This window comes from Centropristis striata, chromosome 4 (assembly GCF_030273125.1).
Source record: "Centropristis striata isolate RG_2023a ecotype Rhode Island chromosome 4, C.striata_1.0, whole genome shotgun sequence".
Taxonomy (NCBI): Eukaryota; Metazoa; Chordata; class Actinopteri; order Perciformes; family Serranidae; genus Centropristis; species Centropristis striata.
The window spans coordinates 24,567,598-24,594,747 of record NC_081520.1 but is presented as its reverse complement, the minus strand read 5'-3'; the positions used below and the strand labels follow the sequence as shown (position 1 = coordinate 24,594,747).

General features: G+C 39.4%; 1 protein-coding gene across 3 annotated transcripts in view; it reads left to right on the top strand.

Moving 5' to 3' along the window:
• The window catches only part of rap1gap2a (RAP1 GTPase activating protein 2a), a 56,492-nt gene that overhangs the window by 18,787 nt on the left and 10,555 nt on the right, over positions 1-27,150 (top strand). For 2 of the 3 annotated variants that reach the window (XM_059330861.1, XM_059330859.1), the window contains exons 2-16: positions 3,160-3,244; positions 11,980-12,015; positions 15,343-15,375; positions 16,062-16,094; positions 16,291-16,512; positions 16,622-16,725; positions 18,316-18,394; positions 19,990-20,043; positions 20,875-20,958; positions 21,911-22,011; positions 22,541-22,670; positions 23,044-23,199; positions 23,492-23,563; positions 25,638-25,724; positions 25,853-25,993. In XM_059330861.1, coding sequence (XP_059186844.1) covers positions 3,160-3,244; positions 11,980-12,015; positions 15,343-15,375; positions 16,062-16,094; positions 16,291-16,512; positions 16,622-16,725; positions 18,316-18,394; positions 19,990-20,043; positions 20,875-20,958; positions 21,911-22,011; positions 22,541-22,670; positions 23,044-23,199; positions 23,492-23,563; positions 25,638-25,724; positions 25,853-25,993 — 1,417 coding nt within the window. The remainder of the gene's footprint in view (positions 1-3,159; positions 3,245-11,979; positions 12,016-15,342; positions 15,376-16,061; positions 16,095-16,290; positions 16,513-16,621; positions 16,726-18,315; positions 18,395-19,989; positions 20,044-20,874; positions 20,959-21,910; positions 22,012-22,540; positions 22,671-23,043; positions 23,200-23,491; positions 23,564-25,637; positions 25,725-25,852; positions 25,994-27,150) is intronic. The other variant, XM_059330860.1, reaches the window with a different exon arrangement.

The following is a 27,150-nucleotide window of genomic DNA, read 5'->3' as shown; positions in this document are numbered from 1 at the left end:
AAGAACAATGAACAATGTCCAGCTAAAACTGAGATTTTTTCAGCTTTCTAAACTCTCCCAGTCTGTCTTGGCTTATGATGCCCATTCAAACATTGTCCACCCTTGGCTACTTTGAGCTAACATACTGCAGTGTTACATACACAGGGGGACACAGTGGTGCATTGTGTGAAAGCTGAACCTGTGGAAAGAGCTGGCCAGTAGACTTTTCCTCTGTACAGTGGGATGAATAGGGCTAGGGTAGGAATTTGGGTTTGGCCTGTAGTGACTTAATGAGACTCTGGTGTGCTTTGGCCTCAACTTTCCCCCCTTTTGTTTGGGTTTCTTCGCCTCAGGTAGAAAATAAGAGGCTATGACACGGACTCCAAGGAAAGTAAAAGGGATAGAAACAGTTTTTGGCACCTCTCATGGCCTCTACCACAGCAATGTTGCTGCCTGTTTCAAATTTTTAAGCTGTGTGATTTTACCGCTCACAACCACTTGACACAGCTACACGAGTGAATGGAGAACAAGTTATTGTGGTTCCAGCTAATGAAATGACAAAGAAGGCATATTCATTTCATATAAGCACTCAATGGAGCTTTCCATCTTGTTCTTGTATTCACTGAATCTAAAGTGTTTATTTTCAGCCTTCTATACTGGTAGAAATACAGCTTTTGGTTTTAATTCCAGAGCCGAGATGTGTATGCAATGTGTTGTTTTGTCCATTACATGCTTTGTACAAGCATGTAATGGAATTACATGACATAAAAAAACTGGTGTAGGTTCTGTTTGTTGGTATCAACATAAGAATTTGACCAGATATATCAAGTCAATATTAAGATATAAGTAATGTATGACTACCAATTCACTCTAACAGACCACAACCTTTTAACACTGCAAAACGACATGCTGCCAACATGGAAACAATTTAGGCTTAGGCAACAAAACGACTTGGTTATGTTTAGGAAAAGATCTTAACTATCTTATCTTATCTTAAATCAAAATTGAAAAGTTAGAATAAGTCAGTTGACTTTTGGTTTCTTGTCCAGTGACCCTTCCATCCATCCCCACACACACTTTGATTGAAGCGTATTTCTGTCGAACCTGAGAATTTTTGTGTCCGCCACAGCAAGGGATCCTAATTGACTTTCCATTACCATTATTTCCGTGCTGCTGGCACATATTTTTGAACACATTATGTGCCCCCCACCATGTATCAAGTGTTGTTCAGAGGTCTTAGTTATTTCACGCATTTCTGTGAGTTAAGGCTGAACAAGCTTTACTGGAGTAGTTTGGTAGATCAAGGGGCAGAAAGAAAATGTGGTTTTAAGTGCTTTCTGGTGCTCCCAAACAGGGTAAGAGGGGGTTAAGCACATCTGTAGTTTTTTTTCTCTTTACGTTTTTGGAAACCTTCTTATCATATATTCAGGTGTCCTTCACCATCACAAGCATCATATCTGAAGTTATTGTAGTCAAAAACCAATGAATTTTAACAAAATATAGATAGCAGGTTTCTAGGGTTAAGTTAATCTTCTGGCTGCCTCCTGGTGACGATCCACCATTCACATGTGGGGTCATTAATGTGCACTCATGCTTCTGAGTACAGAGGAGAAGCATAAAAGAGGAGAGAGAGGAGGCTTTAAGCCCCAAAGGACTTCTCTTAAAGTCTCATTGACAGCCTCTGGGACTCCAGAGAGCATTAGAAAACAGCACAGAGCCATGTGATACTTCACTGCATATTTCCCACAGGCCCTCTGGCTCACTTTGAAACCTTAAATCAAATATACATGATAACTTACAACATAATTGTACTGTTTAGTAACTTACGGATTAGTTTATGGTCTCAATCACCAGTTTCATGTCTTCTTTAATACAGGTTAATGTTCATTTTACAAAATATGGTCCATTTTTGAGTAAAATAGACAATACCCAAAAGGGTATGCTTTATTGCATGGCTACTTTGCATTGGCTATCACGGTTTTCATCTCAAAACTTTTGTGTTTTCAGGTCATGAAAGTTATTTGAAACATTTTGCTCACCTAAAAATGTCAGTTATATTAAAAGACTTCCTGCTGTCAGGCCAGTCACGACAGCCACATTTTTGGACAATATGGAAATAATTGCAATAAATAATATTTTTGTCAATTTAGATGACATCTAGTACCATTGATATATGATACTGTAATAGTTTCATTACATAGTTTTAAAATGGGTGTCGGTATAGTTTTTTCCTTTTGATTTGGCTTTGGAACTGTGAAAAAACAATGGTTGGGAAATATTTTTGTGAAATCATGTTGGCTAAAATGTTGTTGAAATTCTTATGCACATAAAAAAAAGACGTGATGTGGCCTTGTTTTCTTTTACTGAGCTTAATGAATAAGTATTGTAATTATTGCGACAGGTTGCTGTCCACTTTGACTTATGGATACATCTTGCTAACCAAGGTAGCTAGCTATCGTTAGCTGCTATCATTAGCATCATAGTGTCCTCCCAGCTGGACGATCTTTTGTGTGCATGCTTTGGTTCTAAAAAGCCAAGATGGTTGTCCACAAACCAATGGCTGACAATATCACAATGACCATGTCCACTTCTTTATAAAATCTATGTATGCAATGTCTTTTCTGTGTTTTTAGTTATAAGTAAACAATTTGTTTTGTTTTTCCCTGACAAATCTTGTAAGCAGGATAAATCATTATTTACTACTAACTAAATTCCATGAAAAAAACTAAAACTATTGTTAGTTTTAGTTCCTTTCATGGAATTTTTATTACATTCTGTACCTGTATAAGCTAATGGTAATATTCTGAAACCTTCCTCAAAGTTTCCTTCTTTTGCCACTTTGCCTGGTATCCACTCCCAGTTAAGACAACAGGAAGACATTCAATACAGGGGAAATAAACTTCTCGAAAATGAGCCGTCCTTTGCAGTTAAGCTAATGGCGAGTGCACAGCAAGCCATGAATAAGTTGAGGGATAATCAGAGGGGAAATAGTGGTCTTAGATGTCCTTTATCCACACACTTAAATAAGGGAAGGGCAGTGCATCAGCCTAATCTAATTACTGTGAAAGTGCACTGCAGACGCAAATGAGTTCGGGTGACCTTTTATAAAATTTGGAACATTTCAGTTGCGTGGACATCAATCACTCTTGTTTACTCCTCATTTTGTCCCCTTCTCTGCAGGAAACAGGAGCTGCTGAACATTTCCAACGTCCCTCTGGGAGAATGTCCCCCCTCACCACCCCGCACTGCACCGCCCAGCATGAAGGTAGGAAACACACACACACACACACACACACACACACACATGTAAACACACAGTTTTAGATGGGTATTGAGTTTTTCATTGGCATGTTTTGCCCTTTAGACCTTTACGTCTATTAGAATATCTATTGATTCTGATTCTTCTCATTGAGAAATCCTTTTAGTAAGCAAAGTAGTGCCGACAGTGACAAACTGCAGTGTCATGGCAAGTTAATGTTAACAACATGATACATATTACAACACTACAAGCAAGGGTTACGGTGTGGCTTTATGCCACTGTTAAATTGCTTTTCCACTGTTTATTGCCTTTTCCTTTTTTTTTCATTACTTATTATTATCTTGCATTTATTACCAATACCTCTTGTTATTGCATTATCCCCTTTGCTGCTGTAACAATGAAAATTTCCCCACTGTGAGACTAATAAAGGCTTATCTTATCTTATCAACATTTATCATTTTTTTAATAATACATGACATTATTTACCCCGCTTGCTGTTTATTGTAGCAACATTTTAATAAGCAGAAAAATCACTTTGCATTTTTCAGAATATCTAAAAACACAGCTCAGACAGCATGCAAACGTGTAAACATGTAAACATGGTGACATCATTTTGCCAATTGGACCATTAAATGAGTCCCATTGCAAAAACAATCCAGTTCCCAAAGATCTGTTTTGTTTTTGGAAGAAATTATGGAATAATGAAAAATATATAAACTGGCATATAAAGGGTTAAAATTACGAAAATGATTGAATGTTTGGTAGTTTTGAAAACAAGTCTGAAGTTCTTCAAGAGATTTATGGGGAAAAAGCAGGAAATATATTGATATATGGTAATTGAATAGAAGTTTTTGTGTGCATGGGTCACAAGAGGGTAGTTAATTTGAGGAGGGCATAAGGGTTAAAGTAAGTTAAAGTTTTCTCTCTACCATTGTGGTGCTGTGTTCATGGTGCACAGGCAACATTTATACTTTGCCACATTGATCATTGCATTCAGACTATGGGAATATGACTTAGCTGCAAAGCTTTATGGGAATATTTGCGGTCATCAGATTCAGCACAATAGGTTTGGTGAGTCAGACCCCAAGACACGGCAGATAGCTGCCAGAGGTGATGCGCAATTCACGGTGCTATCAGAGGCCGAAATCCATCCTTTGTGAACAACTAGCCCATGTGTCTTTTGGATTGGGTTTCCTATTGTCAACAAAAGTTTATCAACTACATGAAAATGTAGGAAGCTTTATGCTCAGTTGCTATTCTTACCACAGATTGTGAAGTTCTGTCAAACGGTATCATCAAAAAAAACTTTGGCCAAAGCTGTGACTCGGCAAATTGAAAAAAATATCAGAGCAAAACCAAGCTGAATATGAACACATATTAAATCCATCAGACTGTAGAGGATCACCTTTTTTTCAGCTGTTGTCCCACTGATTCATAGTTTACTGCTGCACATATAAAGAAGCCTTTTACTATTTACATGAGACTTTAAGGTTTTGATGTTTTCATTACTCACACAGCATTGCACTTGTTTTCTACAGCTGAAGAATTTTTCCTCCAGCTTGATAAAATGTGAGGGTACATTTTGCAGGGAGGCAGATTAGCAGGGTGATATACAGGAAATAGATGATGGCTCCTGCAAGAGAGAGCCACTTTCTGCAGCATGTCACCTTGAACTAAGCTGTCATTATTGAATCTGCTGAAGACATCACACAGGGAGAAAGAACAGAGAGGAGGAGGGGAACAGAGTTTGCTCATGGTAAAAAACTATGACTGACTGAAAATATGGTCAGGCCCAAGTTGGAAACGTACGAGAGGGATATATAACTCTTGCCAGAAGACATCGATTTTCCTCTCAATGTGTGGCTGAATTCTGGTAATTATCAATCGTCAACCCACAATTTTTCTGTGAGCTAGAGTGGTCTAATGGTCAGATATTCATCATCGATGTCACACTGGTGCAGTTATGGAGCGTATCATTTTCTGTAATCACAATCCACATCAAATCCATCAAGAGACGATACAACTTTGGCTGCAATCAACGTTGAACAAACCACACATGGTGATGTGCAGTTGTCTGACATTTAAGGAATGGCGTTTCAAAAAAACATTTATCCTGATTGTTAGATTGGTAAGCACATGTTCCAAAAAATGTTTTTGTGCAGACTCATGCAATGAAAACACTGTAAAATTTGCTAACAACACGGATACAAATCTACTCCTCTGATATGCAATTTATGTGCTATAAAATACTGCACTCCTCATAAATACAAAAACATTCACATCTGACAGCACGGACTACATGTCACAGCTACGCAGCATAGTTATTGGTATTGCTCAACTAAAACGGTGGCCATAAAGACGAGTCTCCTAGGAGGCCACACGTACTGCAGCACAGTACTGGAGCTGCTTTGCACTGAAACTGTATTTGACAACATTTAGTTTTTTCAAGATGGGTTTTCAGTGGTTAGGAAAGGTGTTGAGGTTAGAGGCCAGGTATCATGGTGGGTAAACATAAAGTAGTAGAAGGGGTTAGATCAGGGTTAGGGAATAAATGGGTTTAAGGACAAGTTCTCACAGCATGAATGGATTAGTGACTGGGTGCAGGCCTAAGAGCACCCCTGGCCTTCACCTGGAAAATGTCATTCATAAAGATACATACCAACAAGGAAGACAAAATGACCTCATTGAAACAAATAATAACTACAAAGAAAACAAAACAGCTGCAAAGAGACACAAGAGAACAACAAAAAAAAGGTCAAATGTAGGAGAGGTGGTGGGGCAAAATCAGCCCATGCCTCAATTAATTCAGTTATTCAGATAATGTAATGCATACATTTGTATTTGTATTGCAATTTTATTTGCATTTTTTTTTTACTAATTATTGACATTATTATTATTATATCTGTCCTGCCTTCAGTTGAAAATCGGATTTTTGATCTCTTTTTTTATAGCTTCAGTACTTTTAATATAATCAGATCAACATATATTTTTATTGTTTTTTACATATGGTATCTACATTAGTGTGGTGGTTCATGTGCAAAGCTATCGCCAACCATTTCATTCTGCTACTTTACACTTTGTAGTGACTCACACAACTGTCAGCCTTCAAAGACACTGCTGCTGACACAGCAAAACAAAACTGAGACAGGCCCACATGGCTGACCTGCTGCGTGTTCCTGTGTGTTTGTGTGTGTCTATTCAAACACACACACACACACACACACACACACACACATGCACACGCACACACACACACACACACTGGAATAACCTGTTCTGTTCTCACAAAAGACTGTTTGCTGCGTGACTTGATTTCCCTGTTTAAGCTTTAGGCGTTAAAAGGCTGAAAGCAAATGTAGAGAGGGAGGTAAGAATATAAAAGGAAAGACATCAGACAGCTCTGATGTTTTAGCAGCTATAGCTAAAGGTAAGTCTGTATTTTGATTCAGTCTCTCTGTTACTGAGGACAATATGATATGTTTGCAGATCAAAGTGAGTGGTTTAGGTTTACTTTAGTAGCAACTTACTCACATTTGAACAATTACCTCTGTAAATGTTTTCCTCCATTCACCAGTTCACTGCTTAGCAGCGACATGCTGATTACTGTGTAAATACAACATAAGAGTCTAGTGAAGTTAACCAGAGTGTGCTGAGCTGGCAGAGGAACAAGCACCGCCTCTCTGAAACTTCTTCAGTTTTGTGTCGTATTTATAGCAGATTTACTCCCACATGTGAAGCTTTTATACAGCAGTATTTCGTAACTCAGGGACCAAGCCAAACAGTATTGACTGATGCATCAAATACAGGTGTCAGCAAGTGTTCCAGGTATCTGACAGAGCGGTGCTGTAAGGATGCTATAAGGGTGTTTGTGTCTTACTGTACATCTGATAGCTGCAGCAGCCAGAGCTGCCAGCTCAGGCTCATCCCTTCATCCACCCGTCACCTTTTTCACCCAGAGAAGGAGTTGTGTTGTGGGCAGGAGTCCGCTCATGCTAGGACAATGCTGACTTTGACCGATCCTGGTATTTTGAACAAAACTGACTTAAACAGAACTTTCAACTTGTAGCTGCTGGATATAGACCCTTTTACAGTTTTACAGCAATGATGACGTACATAAGAGTACACACTGTTTGACAACAGAAGTGGAGTGAAGTGCAATAGCTTGTCAAGATATGCTAATCCATTAACCACCAAAGATGCAACCTTAACAAATTGGTGACTGACTCCCTGATCTGTGTGCTATTAGAGACTGAGCAGAATACATTAACAAGTGGCCGGATTAAAACACGTATCCCATGACATACACTCAGAGTTTTGAGTTTAGGGAGTTTTCAAGTTTGCACTCCATATAGAAAGATTTTTGATTGTGTCCTCAGTCCAGTGGTAGTCTAGCCTGGCTAACGCCAGACTATATCACAAATGAGATATAGTCTGGAGACCACCTATTCATTTTTTTCTGTAGAGGAGGCATGGTCTACGATCATCCAGAGCCATTTATTGTCTATCATAAGCGTCTGTACGTAGCTCTTAGCCAATTGTATCAATCATACCAGATGATGTATGTAGAGCGAACGAAATTCGACAAGGAAGCATTGAGGAAGATTTTTTTTTTGGTTGGTGATAAAGGAGTGTAAAGCCAAACGTTGTTCTTCTTTTAAAATAAACTTTTGCTCTAAACTATCTAGAACACTGTCTACAGCTAGATCAAAAGAGAGCTTTGCATCTGCTGCAGCCATGTTGGATCCGTAAGCAAACTACAAGCTTCTGTCTGTCGAATAGTAGGCGTCACCATCTTGCTGTCCCTCCCCGTTCTGTGATTGGATACCAAAAGCAGGGCTAAGAATCGGCCATGGACACCATGCCACCTTGCAGTTTGAAACAAAATTGAGCGCGCAAGGCAGCATGGGTGTACCCAGGCTAGTGGTAGTCAACATGTTTACTATCTGTCATCAACGGTGTTTCGGTTTAATGGGTCATCGCGTTAAAACAACTACTGTACAGAACAGGTGGGAGCAGATAGGTCTGTGACATGAAACATGAATAAAGAAGTTTCCAACAGGACACGAACACCGGCCTCCTGGTTCAAAGTCCTTGGCTTGTGCCATTCACCTCCCCACTGCTCTCCCATAATGCTTCCACGTTCTGTAAGCTACACGACAGACACACTTTTGTTGGACAGCTTTGAGATCCAGTGCACTCCTTTCATGGGAGTAACTACGAACTGTTCATGACAACAGCCTGATTTATTACCAGTGCCAACCATTGTCAGATACTACAAGCAAACATGAATGCATTCAGCTGAAAGTCATCAGATGACATGCAGCAACCAGACTTTTTGATGCTGGTTACAGTTTTAATTCAATTTTTAAAGCTTGTTTACTCATTTGGATGGCTGGGGAAAAACGTCACTTCTGTTGCCAACATGGGCCCACATGTTATTTATGACATCGGTTATAAAGGGTTGATTGTAGGAGCATGATACCTGTTGGCCTCAGTTAGACTAATGGGAATGTCATTTTTGGACCGCCCATTATATGGTGGGGTTTTTTTTGTTGTAATTTCTGGCCATATTATGCACTGATATGTATCAACAGACTATAATTGGGCAATTTCTAGAATTTTAAGGCATTTTAAAATTTGACAATTTTTAACAAAAATCGACATATTTATTTATTATATTATTATTCATTATTATTATTATTATTCATTACAGTCATTTTTGGACATCCCATAATATAGTGTTTTTTCATCATTTTTTTCGACAAACTACATGTTTCAGATACTATAATAATATACTATGTAAGATACTATAATAGACCTATTTCTAGCATTTTTTGGCATTTCAAAATTTGACCTTTTTGAGAAAGAAATAATCAATTAATGACAGAAAGAAATGAACTCGTAGTAGAACCACCACCTTGCAAATGTAGCTGTTTCTCATTTAATTTATTTCCCCAAGCTTTCAGTTAGTGTTTTTCATCAAATTAACTGTAATATTCCTTTAATCCCGACGATAACATGATGAATGGAGGCCCACTGTCCCTGTCTGTGGTTTTGTGTCTATTTGTGTTAATGTGCGGAGGATTGCGCTCATGACTTTACATGAATATGTGTGAATTCTAGCAGCCAGCGAGTCTGTCAGTCAGGCAGGCAGCCGATCTAATCTGCCTGTGGTCTGTGATCGCCCCAGCGGGTTGCCATGGGAGATAAGAGATGCAGATGTTGTTGCTGGGCGAGAGAGAGAGAGAATGACACTCAGAAGCAAAAAAAAAACACACACAAAAAGATAGGAAGTAGGAAAAAGAGGGAAAAGAAGAAAGGAAAAAGGAAAAAGAAAAGATATGAAGCGTTAGGAGAAGAAAGAGGACAAATTAGCATGGGGAGACAGTTAGATAAAAGAGACAGAACAAAGTGCAAGGACACAAAAAAGGGCAATACAGACATCCAGGTCCTGTTTTAGATTGACAGTGAAGCAGAAAGACAGATAGGTGTCTCTTGTCCTTGCTCGTCTGGTCACTGCAGGGGATGCAGATGATGATTGAACACATTGTCAGCGCTGCAGGATCCCACTCAAATAGTGCCAGGACAGACTGCATCAGTGCGTCTTTTAAACTGCCACGGTCAACAGTCTGTGACGACGTGCTGCTTACGTCTCAATAGATTCAGAGAATGAGAAGCTCAGGTTGCAAAATCTGCTTTTTATTACATCTCCTTCCTTCATCTTGTCGCCCTCGTATGATCCCCTTATACCAGACACACGCACACATGCGGAGAGTACACGTAGACTGCCAAAGTTGTTATCTTACAGAAATAAACAGCTGTGCTTATTGTTGGTCTGGCGCTGACTCTAACTAGTTAATATTAACTCCTTGATAAGGTGTGTGTGTGTGTGTGTGTGTGTGTGTGTGTTCTATCTGCAGTGGGAGTGGTAATGATAAGTGCAGGCTACCAGTTTAGGAGCTTTATTCAGTCATTTACAATGTTACCGGCATTCAAACAGCTGTAAAACACTTTTCCAGACTTTTCCTGGTTTAAAGAGCAGTTCATTGGTAAGGAGTTTATTTCCTGGTTCATCATGCTTTGTATTTTATGATGCTAATGATTATGCAGCTCCAAGAATGGTGTATTGTAAGTTCAATAGTGCATCTTAGTGTGCGGTATTGACAGTCAAAGTCCTCTCAAGTAGTATTTTTATCCTCATTCATTTACAATATGATCTAGCTGCAGTGTACTGTGTTGTAGCGATTTAAACAGGAAGCATAGCACTGCTGTCATGGGTTCTTTACCAGCAATGCTTTAGTGAATTTCTCCCTTTTATAGTCAGATGTGTAATATTTCTGCATTAAAATGTCTAAAAATGACCAAAGTTGTGTCATAGCCTATATGTTGTTGAGTTACATTATCCCAAATGTTTCCAAAAACGTAAAAAAAAAAAATAGAGCAAATCTGTCATTTCATCAAGGTAACAGTAATATGTTTAATTTTTTCTAGATGCTCTGTCAATTGGGATGCTTTGAAAAACTTGATGCCATGGCTTGTTAATCATTTTCAACCTACATTTTATTGAATACAATATGAATTCAAGATATGCAATTTTTTAAACTGAAACTTTAAAATTTTTTAAACTTTTTAAAAAAAATTTCTGACTGAATGTCAGAATTATTCTTAATACTGCCTTTTATTCTGCCACGTAGCATCATTTTAATTAATTGCATTCATTTTGCAACACTATGTGCTACTATGACAAGTGGCTAAAGCTAGCCACCAAGCTAAAGGCCAATGTTATAACATTAAGACAATATTCAACGCACTGATAGAGTCATTTTTAGTATGATTGTTTTGACCAGGGATAACAGCCCTCAGCTACACCACTATTAAATTTGCCACATTACATTAGCTACAGTAGCTGTATGGGCAAGAGATTCAGCTAATGCTAAATTTGCGAGTTAGCATTATGTTTCATTATGAAATGACATAACGTTAATAAACGTGGCTAAACGTAACTTGAATAAAACATTAACTAGTCTCGTCAGTTATATTTTCACCGACTTCAGAACATCATCAAGTCTGTCTCTTGATTGAGAGACCCCTAGCAGCAGAAATTACATATTGTACCTTTAAACCTGGCTTTTTTTTTTTAAACAGAGAGTTAAATCTGGGACCATGAATAGACATCTTCTGTGTGTGAGCGTGTACATGTGCGTACACTCGTACACTCGTACAGCCTGCACACATTGCATTTACACATGTGCAAAAATCCGAGCACAAAGACACAAAGCATGTAGGCCATTATCACCCTCACAGCTTGTTTATGTGTCAAAGTGGACGCCCCGGGGACAGGGACGTGTGAAGCCACTCAAGGATGCATGTGTTTGTGTGAGGAAGTGGTCGTTATCAGTGTGTGTGCATGTGGGTGTGAGGGACTGCAAGTCTTCTCTGTGCCCTGCCCTATCGACACAGCTCAGTTTATACTGTGAGAGTCGAACACAGTTAGTTATATCTGCTGCCGTTGACACTGATGTTACCGATGTAAGATCTTTGAATTCAGACAGTTTGGTTTTGCTCTGAGTGTTGAAACACTTGTTTAAAGTGTAAATTAGAGTCAACTAAAGGGCGATGCCTCTGCTGTTTTTCTGATGAAATGTGTGTTTGGTGTCAGTACATTGTGCTCTGAAACTCGAACTTTAACAGTGTTACACCCTTTTTTTATAGGTTGTCTAATCTTCCTGTTTCTGTTTCAGTCTGCAGAGTTCTTCGATATGTTGGAGAGAATGCAGGTATGAAATTCTCATTTTTCCTTTCCTTTCCTGTAAATACACTTTAGTTCCTTGCATCTATTCTTTATTTTGATCATCCATATTTCCTCAGTTTTTTTAGAAAAAGTTGCAGTGTAGCATGTTTGGAGACTGAGTAAAACTTAAGATACTGTTAGATGGTGTCTGTCCTCTCTTATTCCCTGATCACAGCCAGATTTAACATATACACGGATGAGACAGACATTGATGATTCAATCAGTGTAGGTCAGCCTGCTGTGCTCAGTCTGTTCCTCAGATTGGATAATGGGCATGCTGAGGGCAGAGAAGACTAGCACTGCAAAGATCTGGACTCTCTATTTTCTCCTTCTTTGTATGGAATTTATTCAATTCATTGATTTAGAAAAAAAAAAAAAAGTATTTTTCTCTGTATGGTACTTCTTTGTACCCTCCTCAGGCCCCTAAGGGCCCAGGCTTTGAATAGTCTGAGGATGGATGGGGATATAAAAAGGAAGAGAAGGAGGATGAAGAAGGTTTGAGGAGGAATGCGAAAGGCACAGCAAAATAGGGAAGATACGAATATGAAAGTGCTTTTTTGCAGCTTTTTGTGGTGGTAGATAAGGGGTTATGGCAGCAATGGAATCAACAAACTGTGTGAATGAGGCAGTCCTCCAGGTCTAGTCAATGGAAATGTTCATAAATTGAGAATAGGATGACCCTTATGCAGCTAATCAGACAGTACGGCCAATAATACAAATTCTGGAGCCCCACTATTGAGCTCTATTGACTCCCATTGTTGTCCAAAACTATTAAAAACAGATCAATCACACTGTTGTACTGGATGTAATGTTCCCTGAGGATGAATTAGTGCAGGGCTCATTCAAAACATGCCTGTTCGGAACGGGCTGGTGGCCTATTGTTGCTTGCAGCTTTCTTCGAGAACTGCTCATCCAAATAACATCACACTCGACACTGCGCTGCCTTGTGACCTGCCATGAAATAGTGAGCCTGGTCTCACAGGAATCCGTGAAATAGCCACGGATTTGCTTAACTCAAAATCCGTGGAATAGCCATGGAATAACTCAAATTTCCGTGAAACTGACACGGATTTCGCTACAATGCAAGTTAATGACAGTCATATCCCTTGGCTATTGGTTTGTTCCAAGTCACGTGACTTTTAAGGTCCCGGCGGTCAGAACAAAAACATGGCGGACAGTTCTCTCATTTTCTGTGAAAAAAAAACCCAATATTTTGACTTAGTTTCTGCATAAAAATGGATTTTGATCACATTTCTAGCGAGAAATATATGTTTTATTTTCTAAATATTCACTCAGTGAATGTAAATAATCACTTTGTATGTTGGAATAGCCACGGGATATGACTGTCATTAACTTGCATTGTAGCGAAATCCGAGTTATTCCGTGGCTATTCCACGGATTTTGAGTTAAGCAAATCCGTGGCTATTTCACGGATTCCTGTGAGACCATGTTGAAATAGTTGCATTCTCTTGCATGCGTGCTTCATTTGCAAATAGTTAGCTATTTAAGATCAAAAGTTACATCGCTAATGCTTGTAATGTTTACATTTGCAACAGTTTAACTTGTCTAGTCTCACCGGCGATTGAGAGCAAGCTGTGCCCAGCATGTCGTTTGGCGATGTAACAGTTAATAGGGCTATAGGGCCCTATACACCACACAGTGTGAACGTAATGCACTGTAGATCTCTTGTAGTTCTTAAGAGCTCGCACTTCCTTGGTTCCTCACCTGAAAAATGTGAAGTCAATCTGGAGGGCGGTTGTTGAGAAAGAAAGACATACGTGCAAATTGTACATATAGGCTACAAACAGAGACTGCTTCTATTTTAGTGAGAAAAGGGCACGATAGTTTATTTTTAGGCAGTCCCATGTAAACTGTCCTGCTGCTGCAAATACTCACCACAACACCAGATTTTATTAACCTGCAGCTGAAAATAGTTCCCAGCAAGTACACATTCACCCCATTTGAGTAAAGTTTGCCAAAAACTACATGGCCCAGCTGATTTAGGAAACTTCTGTTTTAAAATATAAAACAAGATGGATTTTCATCTTCAGTAGGTTAATGTTATTTATCACCAAAAATCCAGAATAAAGCCAACCATATGCTTTAATTTTGAATCCGGTCTTTATCTGTATAACACAGAAGGAGAAAGGTAAAAATGTTGCTGCTTGGGGAGATACAGAAGGACAGGATGAGTAGAGTTATTTTGAAAATGTGACTGGTTGATGACAGTCAGTCAATGCAGCCCGATGATCGAAGAGTCTCTCTCTCACACACACACACACACACACACACACACACACACAAACACACACACAGAAGCTGTGCATCTCATCCATCTTTCCTGACCCTCGGCTTGCATCGACTTGCTCTCTTGAGCTCTGCCACCTCCAACTCCACATGTGGAACTCAGTGTTCAAAGAGTGCTTCAATACTGTAATCTGGACGGTGCTGATGAAGGTCACCTTTTTGATCCCAAACTCTTTATTTCCCCCTGCTTTCTTCTTCCTCTTCTAACTTCACCTCTCCTTCTCCCCCCTTTGTCTTCTCTTCATCTTTGTCTCCCCGTCTATGACTGATAATTAAAGCCCCTTCAGAGCCTCTTTGTGATCAGTCTCATATTGTTGACAATGACTCCCTTATGACTGTAACAGCTGCTCCATCAATATGCACTCAGACAGGCACACACCACTACGGGCCAGACTGAGAATTATGTGGAGGGGGGGTGGTACTCCAACTATTTAAATGAATTCTTGGTATGATTGGTGGCAAAATAAGTGAGTGTTGTGTATGTTCGGTGCTCTGATTCCCCACATGTGTTCATTTCATCACTTCTGTGCTCAGTCAGGTAGACAAGCTGTTCCACTGGGCCTGAACCATAATTGGCCAATTTACTCAGTGTCTACCACACTGGCTTTTCATATCTGCATATATATATACATATATATATATATATATATACAAAACACTGCCTGATTCCTTACTGATTCCCCCCCCCCCTCCGAAAAAAAAAAGGCAGTAACAAATGAGGAAAGAAAATTTTGCCTGAAAGCTGGATTCAGGGAGAGAGGATGACTAAGTCTGTATTACCTGTGTGTGTGTGTGTGTGTGTGTGTGTGTGTGTGTGTGTGTGTGTGCAGAAAAGTGAATTAGCATGTATGACTCACTCAGTTGTCATCTGGCAAGAGAGACAATGAGGTCTGAGAACGAGATGTCCACGTTCCAGGACAGTTTTTAAATTGCACAAAAATAACCCAAACTTGCTTTTTGACCCTTGTGCTTTTCCGTCCTCATGCTGCGTACGGACACTAATTAGGTCCCTAAAGCTGAAGAGCCCAAAAGATGGAAGGTGTGACCAGACACACACTTGTACACATCTTATCTCATTATGTCTCTGCATGTCTTTCTTCACCGCTGCTTCATCATGTCTTTTGATTTCCGCTCTGTGGTTGTTCTTGTCTCTTCTGTCGGCCTGTGAGGGATTCTCAACCCCCCTGTGATCGCCTTTTTGAATTTTTTCTCAGGGCTTTTAAAGTACAAAATCAATAGCCTCCTGATCGGATTGATTATAAGTTGAATGAACTCCAACTGTCAATTGATCCTCTCTGGACTGCCAGTATCCTGACTCCTGCTGCTGCAGAATATAAATGACTGGCTGTCCGTAGCACTGCGCCCTCAGAGGTGCAGACGGGCCTCAGCAGTATTTAGAGGTCATACACCGGAGCTGTGCTACACTAGCCGACTGCCAAGCGACTACAGGCTCATAACAGCTCTTAACCCCAGGGGCTACTGAATCAAAACAGCTCTGACATCATCAAGGGGTGACACGCCCTCACTGATGTTTGCTGATGACTGTGCATTTCAGGCTGTTGCATCATCCCAGAAGAGTCCATTTGGCATTATAAGTTGTGTTACCTTTTTTGTTGTTGCCGTGTTTGTGACTGTGATCGCAGCTACATCATTGTGGTGAAAGTCAGTGAAGTTCACTTATGTTAAAAGTAACCCCTTTAACAGTGTTTGTCCTCTATTTCACAGGATGACTATATCCCCTACCCACGGATAGAAGATGTGAGTCATTTCTCCCTCACATAACACACTTAGATCACACATTTACACCCCTCTCATGTGTAACTACTAGCTAGGAGTGTTTCTGACAAACATTTTTTGACATGCTTTGCAAGCTTAACTTGCCCCAGAGCAATTATATTTGATCATGTTTCTGCTTTTATCATCTCACTGCCTCCCCCCTGCCCTTCTGTCACAGGTCCTGGAGAAAGGTGGTCCATACCCCCAGGTAATCCTGCCACAGTTCGGGGGTTACTGGATCGAGGATGTGGAGGCACCAGCAGGGACCCCATCCTCTTCAGAGTCCAGTTTCTGTGAGGAGGAGGACGGAGGAGAGGGCATGAGCCCTGGTGGGGGGCACAGCTACCGCCTGGAGTGTAACAGCACTGCCCGCGCTTACCGCAAACACTTCCTAGGCAAGGTGAGTGTTTGTGTGTGTTAATGTCAGTTTGACCATGTACTTAGCAGGGAGGACTGTTATTGTGTTTGACCTAAAATATCTTTCTCTCACACAACCTCTTTTCATCCAGGAACACATGAACTATTACTGCTCTGGCAGCAGCATAGGCAACCTCATCATGTCTCTGAAACACGAGGAGGCTGAGGGACAGGAGTTCCTACGCATCATGCTCAGGTACAATGAGAAAATGTACTGTCAGCACAAGTATAGCACTAGTTGTCTATTATACCAATGATAATAACAAGACAAGGAGTTTGCATCCATGCTAGGGCCTCTGTAAGGTTGTACAGAGCTTGGGCACAGTGGTGCTGTGAGCTAATTGCTAATATCAGCATGATAAGATGCAGGTTTGTTGTTTATCACCATCTAAGGCCACATTTCCAGTGCATGGTACAACACAACTCAACCTGCAAAAATAACCCAGCTGTCATATTTTTTTTTCAATTCACACAACCCAGATTTAAAAAAAACTATGTTGTACACTTATTCTGCTCTTGCTTTGAAGGATAGCTTAGCAGATAGCCAACATTTCATCCATCAATAAAGACCAAGGACACCAGAGTAGATTTTAGGGCTTTTAGTGTGGATTATATATTTTGTAAAACTGTGAAAACATACAAAAAAAATGTCATTATAAACTGCCCATACACATAAACATAGCCACAAAACTCAATCAGGCATATAATCATGAGGCGTGCATGCCTTTTTAGTGCGATACGCATCTACCTTTCTAGTCTTTGCTTACAGTTTTGAAATTGTTTTTATTTAAAAGATTAATGTTTATCTTTAAATAAAAACAATTTAAAAACTGTAAGCAAAGACTGTTGCAGACAATAGCATGCTACACACAGAATACATTTTATTTTTTATTATACATTACTAGGTTGGAAAGTGAGAAGCTGCTGCATGTGCTCTCAGTGGAAACAGAAACCTAAAGGTGGTGCTAGATTAAAAGAAAGATAGAGGACCATCAAAGGGATTATACATTATGTATATTATGCAGGGAATATAAATGACTTCACCAAATGTTATGGAAATCCATGCAATCAAAACCACTATTACTGTGCTATTATAAAAGTCAGAGGATTACTGAAGACAGGGGAATTATCCTCTGGGGACCACAAATGCCTCTCACAGACTTTTATGGCAATCTGTCCAGTAGTTGTTGAGAAATTTCAGTTTGGACAAAAGTGTCGGACCAACTAACTAACAGACTAACTGAGGGACATTGACATCCACAACTGCTTATGTGGCTGAAAAAAAGCAGGTCTACCTGGACACTGCCTCTCTCCCTGGGGACATATTTAGGTCTTACTCCTCCCTCCTGTTTCCCTTTTGTTGCAGCTCTGTATGCTCATTGTCATGATTAACTCTGAACAGATTTGTGATGCTGTAGGGGACAGCTTCCCTGCTATTATCGCAGCTGGTGACATTTTCATCAACAGAAAAAAACAATGAAGTGATGCTATGTTTTTTTGATTAGCCATTGTGGGCGCCACAGAGGGGAAAGTCGCCAGGTGATCGCTAATCTCCTCTTTGACAGTTGACAGTGATAATATCAGTAATAATGCCAGTATGACTTCATTGTATTTCAATCAGCCTATCACTACCTGCTGTCTCCTTTTCTCTGTTAACTGATCACGATCAAAGCTTTTTTTTCCCTAATATTACCTAATTGCATAGAAACGAGGTGTAACAAAAGTAAGAAATCTTGTTGATTGATCAAATTTGAGCAACACAGCTCCTTTTCTTCTTCTGTTACAGGTCGAGGATCAAAACAGTCCATGACAGGATCTCTTTAGCCGGCATCAACCAGCTGCCCAGTGTACCACAAATTGCCAAGGTAAGATACAGTGCGCAAGGTTTAAAAACATTTGCCTTGTACTCTCTCCACTCTCCGTGTATATGGAGCATCATCTAAACATAATGGCAGCTGAAGAGCCAGATATGGTGTGTAGAGGCTGGCTCTTAACTGAAGCAGGTAGCTTGAGGAAAGGGGACATTTTTTCAGCTGCCTTTTGATCTTATAATTAAATCATTTGACAACAGCACTCATTATTCCAACACACAATACAACACAAGACAAAACTACACCGTTAATCAATGAAGTAGAGGAAACAGAACAAAATCAAAATAAACAGCAGTGGTTATTACAAGTGAAAAAATAAGGCAAACAAATAAAGTTGGAATTTTCACTTTCTCTTATATTTCTCTCTGTAAATATAGCTTAAAAAATGAAGCCAAATGTCATAAACTTACCCAGGCTATTGTTATTTGTTACAATAAAAGATTCAATAGGTAATGCCTGTCATTCATCCCGCAGTCCCAACGACATGCAGCTTTGGTTTAATTTGTGACTCTGTATTGCCCGTACGAGTGAATGAGAGTGTGAATGGTTGTCTGTCTCTATGTCATCTTTACTCTTTCAATAGTAATCTCTGAGGCTAGATTTTACACTTTTTTACACATTTTTACCCTGACATGTGGTCCAATGGTCTGGGTCAGGAGAAGAGAGGTATAACATTCTGTAAGCAAATGTGATCCAATGTGATGATAAACCAAGGATAAACATTGAGCAAATAATTGTAATACTTTTTAAATGGCAATAAGTTGAGAAAAATATAGTTTAAAATAATAATGTCAATCTTATATGATAGATGTTATATCTTATCTGATGAAGGCTGGTCTTCTCTGGCAAACAGGCGAAAGAAACATTCGTACCTGTTTTTCTTTAAGGCCATTACCAGAAAAGTACTTCTTGATTGGAATCATGGACAGTATTTGACACGATCAAATAATTGGTTAACTCTCACAGTTCCCCATGTGCAGACAGAACTTGGGAAGTCAACCTTTTGTTTCAATGCCCCCACAACCTGGAATGATCTTCATCTTACAATGAGGAATAATACGGGCATAACGTTTTTTTCTATTTCATAGCTTGATTGTGGACTTTCCTGCAACTGTTTTTAGTTTTGGTAATTTTAAACAGTTTGTTAAATGTACTCGTCGTCACTGTAAATGAGGGAAACCTTAGTGCCATACAAGTTTAAATAAAGTGTGTTATAATTCCATTTAAATAAATCTTTGCTAAATCAATGTGACAGCTGTTACATTGGCAGTACTACCAACTAGGTGTCTGTGGGGACATAACCAGGAAAAATAAAGTTGCAAGTATACGTTCTCTATGACAGAACCATTAAAGATAGGACCGATGGCAATAGGTAATGAAACTTATAAAGACATGTGAAATTAAAGTGCAATTACAGCTTATCACCACCAAATAGAACAGAAAAGAGATCTTTGAGATTATAATTTAACTGTGAAACTAAGCGTTTATGCATAAAGTCAACATCATTAAATAACCTTTTGTATCTTACTGTGATGTATTTATGTTAGTTATATGACATCAGTTAAACAAAGAGACTCTTTTTCTTTCAGCTTCTGTGTGATGATGCCACGGGGCTGAAGTTCAACCCGGTCCTGTACCCTCGGGTGAGTTTACCCTCACCTCCTGCATTGCAGCTTCATTATGACCGGTCTGACGTCAGCTCATCTAGTTATAAATGTATTCATTCAAGCTGACGTGAGTTACCTTCTCCGGCCTCTGTCCTGCTTCTGTGGCGTGACAAGAGGGCACTGTAGGGCTGCCAACGCTACATTCAATAATATCTTCCACAACTTTATACCTTCATCAGTAACTTTTTATATATTCTGCACATCTATTAATATTTCATGCCCTTTACTTAAGACCTTGGTCATCTTTTTAACATCAAATGATGCAGTGTTTAATTTTTTTTGTCAGCCACCTCTCCTTACGCCCTTTATTAAGCTTTCATTCCAACTCTCTTTTTACGGCCTTTTAACCATAAAAACTGCACGTAACTTATCACATTTCATCTTCATAAACCCCCTACCTCTCTGACATCTGCCCTGTTCCGTAAGTATATTATTCAGAAATGATTGATGAAACAGGAGGGTAACAACATCCGAAACGACACGATGGATCTGTTTCTCTTCCTGTGAGCCACGCGGAGGAGTGTGATGGAGCATGCTTTCAGCCTGTGCCTCAGGAAAGGAAAAAAGAAAACCATCTGTGTCTCAGTCTGCAAGAGGCAGTGACGAGTTTGCCGCCTTCGCTGGGGGGCCGTGACAGTTTGACGCATGTCAACCTTACATAACACGAGGCCCAATAAACCTGCCCTGGGGACATGTTGGAGAACAGGAAAACATGTTTTCCTAACTACCACAGCAAGGAGAAAGTATGTAACAAGTGGAGAGGAATAAATGACCAATGAGTCAGTAGTTGTTTTTGTGTGTGTACAGGGATCCCAGTTGGTAGTGGCTTATGATGAACACGAAGTGAACAACACCTTCAAATTTGGAGTCATCTACCAGAAGTTTGGACAGGTGAGCCATCATATTGATCTTGTGTGTGTACTCCATTTAAAGGGGCAATGTATAATTCTTGACCACGTGCTCCAAAACAATAAAAGGCAGTGTTTCACCTTAATTTCGTGATTTACTAAATTAACAGTTAGACATGCAATAAACCTGCATTGTCCACAAAAATGTATAAAATGACTTCCTAAACTAAGATTAGGGCCTACACCTGAACTGATATTTGGCAATAGAGAGACTGTCCCCAAACAGTCTTTGCTCCATTCTGGTAGAGACTCACCAGGCTGAGCGCTCAGAGAACAACAGCCCAGCAGAGAGGAAGCACAGGTTGATGCAATGTGGAGCCGGGGGTGCAGGGTCTGCCTGCTAGCAACACAGCTACGTCAGGGATGTTTTTGTGCAGCCAGGTCTCTGATGTCAGTATAATGCAGCTATCCATGTGGTAGTTGGTATTCTGCAATCTGAGGTCTTCCAGCCTGTTGACAGGAAATCGGGCACTGGCGAGAAAAGTTACTGGGTAGAGCAGGTTTATGCAACTGAGCCTAGCTTGAATCACAGCTTGCTTGCCTCATGAGTAATCTCTGATGGAATTGATTCATTTTCTTCAGAAAATCTAACTCCATTCCAGCAGTCTCCTAAAAGCAGAATCTCAGTTCAGGTGTAGGGCTTAATTTGAGTTTTAGTTTTATGTGCCAAGCTACTAGCTGTTGTACTGTAAAGGGTTAACATTCGTCTTTTTCTTCATTCTCTCTGAGAATTACTTTGTTACTTTGTTATTTCCTCACATTCTGTTGATAATGCTATTTTATTATTATTATTTTTTTTACATTTTAAACTAAAAGCTGGTCATATTTTACACCTTGCACCTTTAAGTTATGTACACTGCTTGATCTAACACATACTTACATACACTGTTTCTGTCTTGTATCTCTCACACTGTTTTCTTTCGTCGTCCCCTCAGACATCAGAGGAAGAGTTGTTTGGGAACAACGAGGAGACGCCAGCTTTTAAGGAGTTTCTCAGTATCCTGGGCGACAACATTGAACTTCAGGATTTTAAAGGGTAAGAGTAGGAGTAAAATGCAAATTGAAAAAAGAAAAAAGAAAGTCTGAGAATCCATTAAAACAGGAAAAAAGAAGTCAGGATTTAATAACATCAAAATAACCAGAGACCAGAGAAAAGGGTCCACAAGGATCAAAAGAAGGATGCTATTAAAGTGCATTGCAATAGAGCAGAATGGCGGCATTTAATTACTGTAACCTTGGAGCAATTTGTCCTGCTGTTTCGGCCTCAGCGTGCAGCCTGGATAAACTGCTTAGCAAAACAGATCTGAGAAAAGAAAGTGCAACATGGACAGGTAATCAAAGCTTTTGTATACTGTATTGTCTTGCAGTCTTTTACTCCCTTACTGTTAGGGAGCCTTTAAATTGTACCTGACACATGACGGCAAACTCTGCAGCACTTTTGGGTGGCCTTGGAGTTAGTTTAGCAAAAATGTAGGGAAACTGACATTTAAAATACATTAAATATCATTTTATCTTATTACCGGAGGCCTACAGAGAACGTGACACATGCTTTGATAATGTGACAGGTTCCGCGGTGGGCTGGATGTATCCCACGGACAGACAGGGTCTGAATCTGTCTACACTGTCTTCAGACGGAGAGAGATTATGTTCCATGTGTCAACCAAGCTTCCCTTTACCGAGGGAGACATCCAACAGGTACAATACTTTGATACAGGCTTTATAATGGTTACACTGAAGGCTCAATGGATTTAGCTGCAAAGTAGGATCATTTGGCTCAAAAATATCAATATTAAACCGCTCAGATGTGGTTATTGACAATGTGTTATGTTGTTGCTAAATTGCCATTATGCAAGCTGTGGCTGAATGTTAAATCAAATGTTATGCAAGTTATTTGATGTGAAGCCAATAAAACCATCCGTAAAGACAGATAAATCCCAGCGGTTTATATGTCATAGAAGACTCGTAAATTATGTTTTTAAAGTGCCCTCTGAGCAACACAACCATAAAATCTAATCTGTTTTGACCAATTTATAATATTATGAATCCCCCCCCCCTTCTGCTTCTGTAGCTCCAGAGAAAAAGACACATAGGAAATGACATCGTGGCCGCAGTCTTCCAGGAAGGGCCCACACCGTTTGTTCCTGACATGATCGCTTCTAATTTCCTGCATGCTTACGTGCTGGTGCAGGTGGAGAACCCCTGCACAGAGCACACAACATACAAGGTACGAGACAGGCCTGTGTGCTGAGACGAGATGACTCAGCTCCTACTCTAGAGTGCTCTGTAATAACTGTAAAGTGTTTGGAACTGCCAGTGGTCCCTGTCAGCTGGGTACTATGCAAAAATTGTGCCCACATGAATAACTGCCTAAACACAACAAAGTACACAATGAGTCTTCCATCACTTGCCATGATGAGCCATTCTCAAGTTGTTGTTTCATCCCCCCAGAGCGAAACTCGAGCCCTCCTGGAATACATGCTAATGAAGTGTTACCGTTATTTGTTTTATATCAACAGGTGTCTGTTACAGCGAGGGAGGATGTGCCTCCTTTTGGACCTCCTCTCCCAAACCCCGCCGTCTTTAGGAAGGTGAGAGAAAGAGCTGTGAACAATAAGCAGAAAAAACTAAAAGACTTGAGGTATGAATCTAAGGCTTAAATTAAAAACAAGATGCGTGTAATTACTTGAGATTTCACTTGGATTAACTTTGGATTATCTCTTGGACTATGCTGTTTTTAAGAGAAAAATAGCTTCAATTTGGCTCAGAAATGACAGAATAATGATTCTATTAGAAATTTTAAAAAGCATTCAATGTCTTTTTAGATGTAGTATAGTACTGAAGAGGATTAGGGCCAGATAGGAGAAAAAAATAAATCCTTATTAAGTTTGAGAATAAAGTTGAAATACAATGTTGAGAAAAAAAGTTGAAATCCAATCTTGAGAAAATACGTATATAATATATAATATAATAAAATATATGTCTAAAAAATTCACATAAATTACATGAAAGCAGGTTCTCCCCAAAACAATAGTTATGGTAGCCTAGTACCAAGAATAGCTTGTTTATTTATAGGGGGGTTTTAGTACTACTACACCCTTAAATATTGTAATTATTGCTCATTTTATGACTTGATGAAAATCAGGTTGTAGCTTGCAGTCTACCAAACTGTTGGGATAGACGCTGTTTCTCTGAAAACAATGTGAATATACCGAACACAAAATGTTTACTTTAAATTCATCATTTCAACTTTTTTCTCGAAGTACATAATGAAAAAATCCTCCTCATTATTATTTTCTCCTCCCTGGCCCCAATCCTCTTCCGTAAGTATAGTAACTGTTCATATGTTAAAGAAGACTCAACTTTGGACTTTTTGATTTAGACTCGAGAAAAAAGAAAGCTGAAGCTTAAGACAAAACCTCTGAAAATACAGTATGTATACTTATATCCATTTAAAATATGTTACTTTTTACCCAACTTGATGTATGTAAGAGCTGTAGCTACAATTTACCGGTACTTTTCAAATGAAGATTTAACATTAACAAAAAGCAAAATGATCTGATTACTTCTTCAACTACAGATACATATTTAAACTGTTCTTACTTAAACCGAAGTGCATTTTAGCAGTAGCCATGACGACTGTTCTATCAAGTCAAAGTCAAGTCAGATTTCTCAATGTGCTTAATGTAAAAATCATACATGACAGAAATATACAATATACATACACTAAACATTGCATTAACATTATATATAAAACAGATAAAATAAACCATAAAATAATGTGACATACATAAAAACATATAAAAACATATAATAAAGCAAAAAAAAAAAAAAAAAACAGGTCACAAAATGGAAGCTGCATTGTAAAGACAAACTGGATTCAAGATTCTTCAAGATTATTGTAACCTGATTTCCAGCATGTGGGGAAAAAGTGAGGATTTGAATCAGTGAGGATGATCCTCTTGATCAGAGACAGTTGCCGTGTTTCCATCAATGAATTTTGACGAAGATTCACATTAGAAAAGCTTGATTGAAAGACCAAAATTCGATAAAGCTTTCCGAAAATGCACATACAAATGTTTGTACTTGTCTGAGGTGTTTTTATGTCTATTTTTAAATAGTTAGTGTGTTAAATGGGAGATGGAATCGCTTCTGACGTAACGAACATTTAACTCACATGACTTATTAGCTGTTTATGGACTGACATGAAAGAAAAGTTAAGTTGTCCAATTGAAAATAATTCCTGAAGACATATTTTCTGTCCTGGGTGGCCAAAGTTGTCCGATTAGCAACCTCTTTTTTTATTATTTATTTATTATTTTCTCTTTTGCTCAATCTCTTTTCCTCTACTGTTTTCTTTCTTGCACAATCTCTCTCAATCTCAAGATACGGCTACAGCAATACATGACACTGCCATCTTCTGACCAAAGTATGTTTATGCAGCTTTGTTTTTTTAGCTATAAACCAGTTGATGGAAACATCCCTAATTCGCATTTTCTTTATTGCAACATTTCAAAATTTCGATTCGACTTTACTGGAAACACGGCTGCAGTGCTGCAAAAGTATCGTTAGGTGCAGATTATAGGTCACCTTTTTCTCTCTGCATCATTGCCCTCCACCCTTCTGGCTCATCATCTAACTGTCTCACTCTCTCTTTCTCTCCAGGGTCCAGAGTTTCGAGACTTCCTGCTGACAAAGCTGATCAATGCTGAAAATGCCTGCTACAAATCTGACAAATTCGCCAAACTAGAGGTGACACACGTCCGCACTACCACACTCAGACACCACACAGCATGAATTCAATCACAGCTCGGCTTTATGCATAATCATCACCATAACCGCCATCCCGATGTTTTCCTACATGTGTGAACTGACTCCAGGGGCGAACGCGGGCTGCGCTGCTGGATAACCTTCACGACGAGCTGCACAGACAGAGTCAGGCCACGCTGGGTCTGGGCCAGGCAGGAGAGGAGGACAAGCTGGAGAACGGGGGACACGGGGGTCTACTCGAGTCCTTCAAGGTGAACATGAACCTGGACAAAAGTATATGACACCGTGTAATCTTCTCTGTGACATTTATTTAATTACAATCATTACAGCACAGGAGTGTGGGTCTTTTCTTGCTGTAGGTCAACTAAATGTCACAGGTCTGCAAGATGACTTGGGATTCTAAACCAGCGGTCGCATTGTTGCTTCTCTCCATGCTCAAAGATTTTGACCTTATACGCCGAGTGTGTGTGGCTATACAGGCATTCATATGTGTGTTAAAATTAATCTACACACTGCTGTGTTTATGTATCTGTGAAAAAATGTTTCTCTTTGTGTTTCCTAATTCTTGTCTTCCTTTTTCTTTTATTTGCTGTCTGTCTCATCAGTAACTGTCTCTTCACAGTCTTTTGTCCTCAAGTAAAGGCTAATTGATGCTAATGGAACTATTAAAATGTGTATTTCCATCTGTGTGTGTGTGTGTGTGTGTGTGTGTGTGTGTGTGTGAGAGTGAGAGAGAGAGAGAGAGAGAGAGAGAGAGAGAGAGAGAGAGAGAGAGAGAGAGAGAGAGAGAGAGAGAGAGAGAGAGAGAGAGAGAGAGAGAGAGAGATGAATGTGTGACTAATGTTATAATCTGGCTCTTCTTCTTCACAGGCATTACGGACAGCTACTTTGCACTTCCTGCAGTCAGTCCCAGGGGGTGCAGCTGTCATTGCCGTCTTGGCAGTGACTGTCTATTACCTGTCTGCATTACTGTAAATTCAACAGAGGATCATCACATAATTAATAAACTTTATATTATATGATATTGTTTGTGTTTATGCTTTCAAGGAAAATCATGCTGTATCTGCAGTAGAGCAAATTAAAGGAGATAAAACATTCAAATTATATATTACTGTTTTATTTGTTTTTATTTCAATTTTACTGGCTGGAATTTATTATGAATTAATCGATATGAAGTCATAAGAATAATTAGGATTAGTGCAACATATGTTCATTCATCCACTACAACACACTTGGCTTCACTCTTGGATAACTGCCCCCCCTGGTGGTTGCATTGTGCAACAGCATCTATGAACCTAAATGTTGACACATGCATTAAAGTTAATGCCCCATTTAAATATTCCCTCTCCGTCCTTCTCTGTACTCTTTCCCTGTCACTGACTTTTCCGTTACCCATCTGCTTCCTCCC